The sequence below is a fragment of the Polistes canadensis genome, unplaced genomic scaffold, assembly GCF_001313835.1.
Source record: "Polistes canadensis isolate GaletaPanama2010 unplaced genomic scaffold, ASM131383v1 scaffold_5, whole genome shotgun sequence".
Lineage (NCBI taxonomy): Eukaryota > Metazoa > Arthropoda > Insecta > Hymenoptera > Vespidae > Polistes > Polistes canadensis.
The window spans coordinates 1,294,313-1,304,360 of NW_014569552.1; the positions used below are offsets into that span (position 1 = coordinate 1,294,313).

At 32.3% G+C, this 10,048-nt stretch overlaps 1 protein-coding gene across 1 annotated transcript; it reads right to left on the bottom strand.

Moving 5' to 3' along the window:
• Positions 1–55: 55 nt before the first annotated feature.
• On the bottom strand, positions 56–1,929 carry LOC106787898 (organic cation transporter protein-like). The gene is made up of 4 exons (XM_014750657.1): positions 1,682–1,929; positions 987–1,158; positions 617–875; positions 56–84 (listed from the first exon to the last, which is right to left on the bottom strand). The coding sequence occupies exons 1-4, from the start codon at positions 1,927–1,929 to the stop codon at positions 56–58; spliced, it is 708 nt and encodes a 235-aa protein (XP_014606143.1).
• Between the last annotated feature and the right edge of the window lie 8,119 nt (positions 1,930–10,048).

Genomic DNA, 10,048 nt, shown 5'->3' on the forward strand with positions numbered 1-10,048 from the left:
TTTTACACGGTATTTTTTTTGCACGATTTATTTTTAAACGATTTTTTAACGCTTTTTATTCATATTCCCATGGTTTTCTTAATGCTTTATTTTTGTTTGACACGATATTCTCACATATTTTGTTAAATATTTCGAATGATGAAAGTGATTTTTTTTCAACTAATAAGAAAACGTATTCGTTTCCGTATATTAGAGAGTGATGAATAGAATGTCAATTTAAAAAAGATACTTTTTTGATTTTTTTAATATACTTTATCTTTTCTTTTATATGTTTATTAAATAAAATGTTGTTATTGAATGCAGTTATATATTTTGAATTATTTTTTTTATTGTTTGCTTTAGTTTAATATAAATTTTATACTTATTATTAGTAATAAATTAATAATTTCACGAAATTTTTTACAATTTTTTTACACGGTATGCTTTCATCGTGTAAAAAGAGTCTCATATGTATATCCCCTGAATTTGTATTTTATGTGATCTATCGAAAATATTATGATTTCAAATTTCAATTATATATATATAAATCAACAGTACAATAACATATCTTGATATTATATATAGTATATATTATATTATATATGTATATTATATTTAATAATTTGTGTGAACTTACGTATCGAATAAGCTGCTTGATAGATACCGATTCCAGCTACTCCGAGACCAACTCTGCAGATCAGCATGATGATATATTTATGTGTAAAAGCAATAATTGGTCCACTAATCATGTAAATCACACAGGAAATGAGGTAGGTTATTTTCCTTCCATATCTATCAGCTAACACTCCAAAAACGAAGGCACCGACGAATTTGCCAATGGAAACTGCAGTTTGAACCGTAGCTTTCATTACTAAACGATCGCATACAATATCCCACTGTAAGAAATGATTTGTGTGGCTTGTGAATTATAATAATAATTCATAAGAATTTATAATAGACGAAATAATATGATCATTATCTTTAATCTTATCATTTTTATATCGCACCTCTGGTACAAAAGATGAGTCCTTATATTCTATTTCATAAGAAAATTCTTTGCAAGGGATGGTTTCAGGCTTTTTATCGGTCTCCACTTTCTTCAATGCTGAATCATAGCCCATATTTGCTAGTTCTTCGTAATTCCAATCGTAATATTCGCAGTTGGATAATTCGTCTGGACTAAAAAGAAAGAAAGATTAACTTCGACCGATTTAACGCGACAATTCAAGCTGTACATTTTTTTTCTGTATTATTCGATATACAGGTGTATATATATATATATATATATATTACATATATACTCTTATTCCATCATTCATACACGCGTGATAATTTATTTACGCCTATGGTGGAGCGAATATAGAATTATGCCCAGATGTATCTTGTGTTTTACATCGTTGATCGTTCGTTTGTGGTACGACGTATCATTTATCACCCTATGAATGCCGCAAAATTTCGTATAACGACGGTAAGAATAAAAGAGGGCTGGGCAGGGCATTGTGATCGATACCACTACGTTCCCATCATGATGCAATTTGTCAAGTTTAATGAATACGTCGTTCCTCGAGTTGCTTTGTCCATCCCTCTCTTCTCTCCTCTTCCTAAATTCTCTCTCTCTCTCTCTCTCTTTCTCGATTGTGAATCAGTACGAGAACATATATCTAATTCGATCCTATTGGCATTAGTTCGGATTATCAACCACCTGAGACTAGATACAGTTCGTATTTGCTCGGACGTCCAATTCGCTTTCTCCAATGTTGGAATCGAGCACCAGTGCTTCGGTGAAACGCTGTAGAAGACGTAGGACATCACGTGGAAACCATTTAGTATACACGATGTGAAACACAGCATAAATAGCCAAGTGATAAACCATGTCCTTTTACTGTATGTGGCAAGAGCTACTTCGAAGTCGTCCTTAGTCAAAATGGCGTCTATCAGTAGTGGATTCATTTTTTCTGTCAACGTTTTTTTAAAATTAGGACACGTAATATCTTTAACGTAACATTTACGTAAATAATAATATTTAACTTACCGTTTTTAGATATATCCGGAACCAATATTTGTTCTTCCTAAGGATGTTTGATCATGAACTGATTTTGTTGCTTATTCAACTTTTACTAAGTACGTTTCGCAATATCTCTCTCAATTATTCTGTTTATAATTGTAATCTTTTAAATAATATAAATATTTATTATTTATCTTATTAATTTTTTTATTAATTTATGCTAAAATCTAAGACCCATGAATGATTTAGAAATTATATACTATTACGGTGTATAATTTTTCAATAGCAAATCTTTTACTACAAGGAGTAAATATCATAGTAAAACATATGTATAAGCTTACGATGTGTCGATCTGGAAATATCCTAAGATGATTTATAGGTAGAAAAAATGAAATTTTATCGTAATCGACAGTAAATTTTTACTCAATAGTTTATATGTACAAAATACACACACACACGCTCAAGATAATAAATCATTTAAAGATTTCGTATTCTTTAAATTGATCGGTTCTTGACTAAAACAGGCTTCTTATGTAGTTGCTATGATACGAATTAGTATATATATACATTTCTCTTATATGTTGGTATATGTACATATTATACACATGCACTTTTATTTTAAAGACTCATATGTCATGATTCAACGTGGAAATTAATTTCCACAAGATATCGCATAGACAAACACACTTTCTCATCTAAAATCTTATTATTTGTGTTAAGGTTACGTGCAAATTCACACATAAACTCTTTAGGTCAAATACTTGGGGATCTTCAATAATAATATGAAGTCACGTGTCATCATAAAATACGGCTTTATTCATTTTCTACAATACAACTCTCCAATAACTCTTTAATAATTCTAATCATTATAATTCATAACTAATGCGTTAAATGATAACTATCTCATAATAATAATAAATGACGAAATGCCCTTGCTATCTTTTTTGTTTCCTTTAATTATGGTTGGACAATTCCTTAGAAGTAATTCTTCTTTTTATCTGTATTTAACTTGGAATTTGCCCTTGCTAGCGATTTTCTTGTTACTTATACCTATCCCAGATCGCTTAGGACCTAATGGAAGGGGTAATGGTGGGTTCTCTTTAAAATGGACAAATCTCGCTAGAATAAGGAAACTATTCTGTACTATTTGTTTGTCTTTTACCTGATCGGGTTGGTTGTCAGTACAGTTGTTCGATTGGCGACGTACCTTTTTCCCCTTTATCGCTGATACACATATACGTTATATCGTAAACACATAACTTATTGTAAACGCACTAGATGCTATAATTCTGTACAATAAGGAGAATAAAAAACGGTCGATCCTCGAGGTTCACAAATATTGTTTTATTGTTGTTAAATTATTGTAGTTGTGTATTTGAGAATTCGATTGCTTTTTGATCGAAGAATCATAAGGTTTCTAGTTCGAAAATTGTTGTGTTTCTTGATCGAAGTCTGTTGTACGATGAATGAACTTCTGGGTCGAAGGTTTATGTGCGAATGGTAGACTGATTGTTACTACTTGAATGATCTGCCGTGTAAACGCAGAATCGACAAGGAATAAAGAAAGGAAAAGACAGGAATTTCCTCTAAACTATTTTTTGGAAGAGAAAGAAATGTTTTCCTATTGATCGCGGGTGTGTCTTGTTTTCCTGTATAGAGTGTTTAAATAAATGAACGTGTTGCCCTTCGCACGAGATAACCATTCTACAATATAAGTAAAGGATATCTAAAATCAACAGAAAACAACCCTTGTCGGGTTTCGTTTAGGAGATTATTTCTGGTTCATTACCTGTTTGGCAAATTTCCGAATATTATCTGCTCAGTTGTTAATTGAAATAGTATTAAAAATTTTTTAATTATTTTATAGCCTCTTCTAAGCAAATTTTCATCAAATCCTTGAAATAAAGTATTTGGTATTTACATGACGGATTAAAATATATTCCCAAAGAAAGGGACGAAGAACTTGTGCTTCAACAATAATTGATATTTTACGATTAGTTTATAGTTGGAATTATATTTAACAAAAAATATTTACACGATCTAATTTTGAATCTTAATAAATGTTGCAATGTATGTTATTATCTAAGGAAAAATAGGGCAAAAAAATAATGAAAGATGAACTATGAGAAGTAACAAATCGTAGAAAGAAAAAAACAGGAGAGATAAGCAGAAGAAGAAGAAGAAGAAGAATAAGAATAAGAAGAAGAAGAAGAAGACGCGCTAGCGTCATTTCCGAACGAGGGCAAAGCTTTCTAGTGGCTTTGAGCTTCTGACAAACGGTCCCCCGTAACTGGATTCGTTTTATAAAGTTCCGACGAAACGTGGAGCCTCCTGCTATTAATTGGGGATGGTAACTGACGAGAGTAAGAGAGAGAGAGAGAGAGAGAGAGAGAGAAAGAAAGAGAGAAGGAGAGAGTAACACCGACGACGAAGAAGATGGGAGAGAACAGACTGGAGGTCGACGAGGGTGATTAATTTGATTCAATTACAAACTGAAGCAGATCCGGGGCATCGATTTTATTGCTATCAGCCCCTTTATCTGATTTTCTCACCCCGTGAGCTCAACGTAAAACAGAGAGACAGAGAGAGAGAGAAAGAGAAAAAGAGAAAAAAGGAGTGAGGAAGAGAGAGAGAGAGAGAGAGAGATAGAGAGAGTAAGAAAAAAAGAGACGATGAGATTTCACATAGCTTGAATAACTTTTATATTTCCACTTGGATTCTTTCTCTTGACTTTGGTCTATTTTATTTTATTTTCTTTTTTCACGGCTCTCCTTTTTTCTTTTTATTACACTAGTATAATAGTTCGAATTAGCTTCCAAAAGGTGTAATCGAGTTCGGTCAAATTTTTCGAAAGGTTTCGTTCGAAGCGAACGTCGTTTAATGCGAAATCATTGCTATCAAGGGAATTTCCCGATCGGATCGATTTTAATATCGTTCTCACTTTAACGAAGAACGTTACTCGCCACTCACTACGCTAATATTTTCGTGACATGCTGCGCCGAATATTTTTATTTATTATTTTTTCCTCTCTCTCGCTCTCTCTCTCTCTTTTTTCACTTTTACAACGTTAATCATAATCGAGTTCGACGGTCGTACGTTGTTTACATCCTAGCGTTAATTATGATATTTGCATATAGATAGAAATATGATGGTTTCACGATGAATTTATCAAGTTCCTTTTTTTTTTGTTTTTTTTTTTTTTTTTCATTTTCCCAGTTCTTTATTTCTTTTCAGAGGAAAATAAATTTTTAAGTAAATAAATAATAATAATAAAAATAACAACAACAAAATAATAATAATAACAATAACAAAAACAATAATAATAATAATAATAATAATAATAATAGGGATTTGACCTATCGGATAATTTCATGGATTACAGCAATGCAAATCGAATACTTCAGCTTGATAATAAAGTAATTAAAAACGAAAACGCTTGATTATTTTCCGCGTTAAGCAGCTTTTGCAGTTGCATTGGAGAGGCTATGTTGATTCGAGTTAAAAAGACCACTCATGCGTTGAAATCGTATCAGGCTTCGTCGGTGTTTTTATTTTTTCTTCTTCTTTTTTGGCCACCTCTGTTTCCTATTAGTTTGGAGAGAAAATTATCGACGATTAGAAATAAGCAGTCATTGTTTTTTTTTTAGATTTTTGTTGAAAAAACAAATCATATTATATTAAACTTATAGTATAGTTTTCTTTTAAATTAACTATCTATTTTAACGAAGTTGAGAAATATTAAAAAACACTAACATAATTTTATGTTTATTCAATTATGATATAAAAACAAATATATTACAAATCTTGAGTTTAAAAATACACGTGTCCCGTCGATATTTTGTATTATTTTGTAAATTATTTTTCGGTTTCATTTTATTGCATTTCTTCGATACGACATATTACAATAAATATGTATTCTTAAGTTTTTAAAAGTAAATGGAAAATAGAATTAAACAAAAATTTTTTAAATGTATACATTAAAAACATTTAAACACTGAATAAATAAAAAGGAATTTTTAAAAGATTTTTCCAGCTCTCATTTAAATAGATAATTAATTTAGAGACATACTGTGTATACCCATATTATACTAACTATAGTCACACTCTTAGGAAATTTTAATTAAACTAATTGTAAGAGATACAAAATACGTATAAGTATATTAGTGCTTGATTTGAAAGTTTCATGGTGTTATCGATAATTAATTACTCTCTTTCTTGTATATTACTTTTTCATAAGTTTGATTACAGTTTTAATTCCCCTTTCATAAGTATTCTAATTCGAATTTCTGTGTGTGTGTGATTGGATTACGATATTTATAGAGATAATATTCAAGTTTAAAATAGTATCATAATCAAAGATTCGTATTGTCGAAACAGGAAGAAATATACTTATAGGAGTAATGTGCATGGAAGAAAGATAGAGAGTATTCAGTAACGATAAGAGAAAGACGTATGACATTACGCTGGACGTTCGTGTTTCGCGCGCATACATTTGTGTTTCTACGCACGCGGAATATCCGTAGGTGGTATATACGTACGTCCGTTACATAGCTACTTACAGTAGATTCGGTGATACATGGAGGTCGCACCTAAATTTCCCGTGGGAGTCATGCGTCTCTCTGCTCTCTCGGCAACTTTCTCTCTCTCTCTCTCTTTTTCTCTCTTTCTCTTTCTCTCTGATGTTCTCGTGCTTTTCCTAACGGCTTCCTCGCTTCCTCAGGATCTTTCTTCTTCGTTGTTGCTTCTCCTAACATTACTCCTACTTCGTTCTATTTTTTTATATTTTTGTATTTCTTATAAGGATACACACACACAAACACACACACAACACACACAATACACACAGCATACGCAAATAAGTGTGTGTACTGTATGTTATAAGATTTCTTCGAGTATGTTTGTATACAATTAACTCTTAGAATGTATATGTACGTGTACGTGTACGTGCTTACAATTAAGTCTTAACAAGTCTCCAGGCACTGCCTCAATATTACCAGTATGTAGCTATGTGCTTTCGTTTGTTCGAATGGATTGAATTCGTTGACTCATATTCCTCGATTTCCACGTGGGAATATTCTTGAATTGCAAGCAGAACATGATCGCTCTCAAATAGTTTGGTTTTTTCCCCTATTTCCTAGAAATAAAGTTGAGAAATCCTTTTTTTCATCCCATTTATATTCTAACTTCTCATTGTTCTGGCGTACCTACTCTCTCTCTCTCTCTCTTTCTCTTTTTTTTTTCAACGGATGAACGATTTGAATCGAGATACATACATATGTATGTATATATACGTTCGTATATATGCACATACATATGTATATAAAAGGTCGAAACGATGGGATCCAAAAATCGTTGAGGATTTTAGGAAGCTACGTATTTTTTGCTGTCGGTTTTTATGAATTTTCTACCTCGCGTTTCATGCCTTTCACTTGTTACGACATATATACTATATATTTTCTCTTTTGAAGGTTGTCAAGTATGAAAATTCGGAGAAGTAATATCTAAGAAAAGGGAAAGAAGCAGACAGGCACAGGATAGCTCAGCTCCTTCGTCTTGTCTAGTATATCTTCCAAAATAGTTTAGTATTTAACGAGTTTCACAGTACTTGCTTGTAATGCGCTTCAGCGCTTCGTGTTCCATTGTAAGTAGCTTTTCTCAAAACGACTCGAAGAAATATAAACTCTAACGTGTTATGGAATATTTCTTCTTCTTTTTCTTCTTCTTTTCTTCTTCTTTTCTTCTTCTGTAATAGATAGAATAAACGTCTTTAAATTGAGTAACGCTCAAATAGATCGATTTTCATTTTCGTATTTGATAAAAATTTTGTTCAAAGATTCATATTCACTTAGGATATCAAAAGTATTGTTTTCAGTTTTTTTTCCTTTTTCTTTTTCTTTCCATCGACCACTCGTTTTTATTACTTTCATTTCTTAAGATAGGTACATGTAAAAGGATTGGTATTTTCTCCTTTTCTTTCTTTTCTTTTTAGATGAAAACTATGATACATTTTCGCGTCGAGTTCCTTCTGAAAGGGGATTAAAACTTGTGGGGATTAAAAAGGTAGGAGAGAAGGAAAATGCAAAACTCGTGTCGCGATGGAAGAAAATGACTACGTGAGAGGTTGCATCGGAAAGTGTTGCAACATTTAGAATGATCCTATAGGGAAAAAGATAATCTTTTTCCATTTCTCGATATTCCACGTTTCTGCTTCTTTTATCGTAAAATCTATAAAGGTAATGAATATTGCTGAGTATTCTAACTCTTTTCGTAAAGCTTATTAATTTTAATAGGTTTTACATCGAATATTAATAGAATCGCATTTGTCGATGGAATCGACAAATCAAGATAAGATTTTGTGATAGGAAAATAGGAAAAGGAACGTCCCTCGATACATATTATTTTAATTATGATCGTCCGTGTCGTCCTTATAAGTATATTTGTTACAGTTATCGACGGCACTAACCCTTGAGAAAAGTAAAAAGTTGAATAACGCGGACACCTGATTCGCAGATTTGAAAATACTAACTTTGCGGTATATTTATAAAAACGATACGTGGTACTAATTTTTCGTAATGTTTCTATTTTCTAATATTAAGTATCCATCGTTTAATTATATTTTTTTCCTTACATTACAATGCTAATGAAAGACATGGATATTGAGATAGATTTTCAAGAAGCTATAATATATTTTCTGACTAATATGATGCTTAACAATTAGTCACGTAAGATTATCGTATCGATATATATGTATATATTCGTTTCATATTCATCGTATGTATTATATTTAATATACATATATTATATATGTAAACAGTGTGTATAATTATTTTCGTTTGTAAAAATTGTTTGTAATTTTCTTAACTATAAGACATTTTTTTAATCTGTCACCATAAACAAGATCGACTTCTCTGTTATGTTCCGATGAAAAAAAAAACATGTATAAATTTGTTAATAAGCGAAATTCTCTCGTAATTGTAATTACCGATGAAGTACAAATTATATACCACTATCTTTAATATTTGAGATATTCGTTATTCTCATAAATAATCACATATCGGCTTAACTCGTTTCTTCTAATAACATGATAACTTCATTAAGCTTACATTATCGATCTAATAAAAAAACTAAGATAGACGAAGGTATAGGTTCGTTAATTGTAAAGCTCTTTGATGTTTTTGAGGTATCACATTTCGCGTTTAGGATAGGCAGTAAGGAGATAACGGTGATACCCATTTCTTGTCCTTGGTGAGAAAGCTTGGCGCGTATTAACGTCGTCCTAGGAAGGAAGTATACTTACCAGAGAAGCGCATTAACTTCGTTCGTTTACGTATCTACTTGCTATCATGAGTCTAACGCGTACGTATATAGTAGATATAGGTATGTCTTCTTCTGTTGCTCCTAACAATAAGAGAAGAGAAGAGAAGTAAGAGACGGTACTCGGCCCTTCTAACGGTGCTTTCGCGTCGTTTTACGCGGCTCTTCTCTTTCGAAACACACGAGCATAATCATGCGACGTTGCGAGAAATATACGTCCTGAGTGGTTCGTGAGCTACCTAGAAGGAGAAGAAGAAGTAGAAGAAGAAGAAGAAGAAGAGGAGGAAGAAGAAGAAGAGTGAGATAGAGAAAATGAGAGAATGGAAGAGAGAGAGAGAAAGAAAGAGAGAGGAGAGAGCAGAAGGAAGACGTACGAAGGGGGTGTTCTCATATATAGACAAGCGAAGAGATGACAGAGGGTGAAAAGGGGGTGGAACGGTGGGGGTATACGAAGAGAGTCGGGCTAAAAGGTACGAAGAAGGAGTGCTTTGCTCGTAACATCGAATAGAACAGGAACATAAAACGTTGGGTAGGAGGGTACTGTTAGGAGCGCGTTGGTCTCCTGCAATTTCCTCAGGATCAACAAACTCAGTCCCGTCGGCTTATTAACTTTTATGAGGGGCGATCGTCGAGAGGTAAAAAAGTTGCGAATGCTATGGTATACTCTTTCTCTCTCTCTCTCTTCCTCTCGTTCTCTTTTTTCTCATTTTTCTTTTTCTTTTTCTTTTTCTTTTTTTTTTTTTTTATATC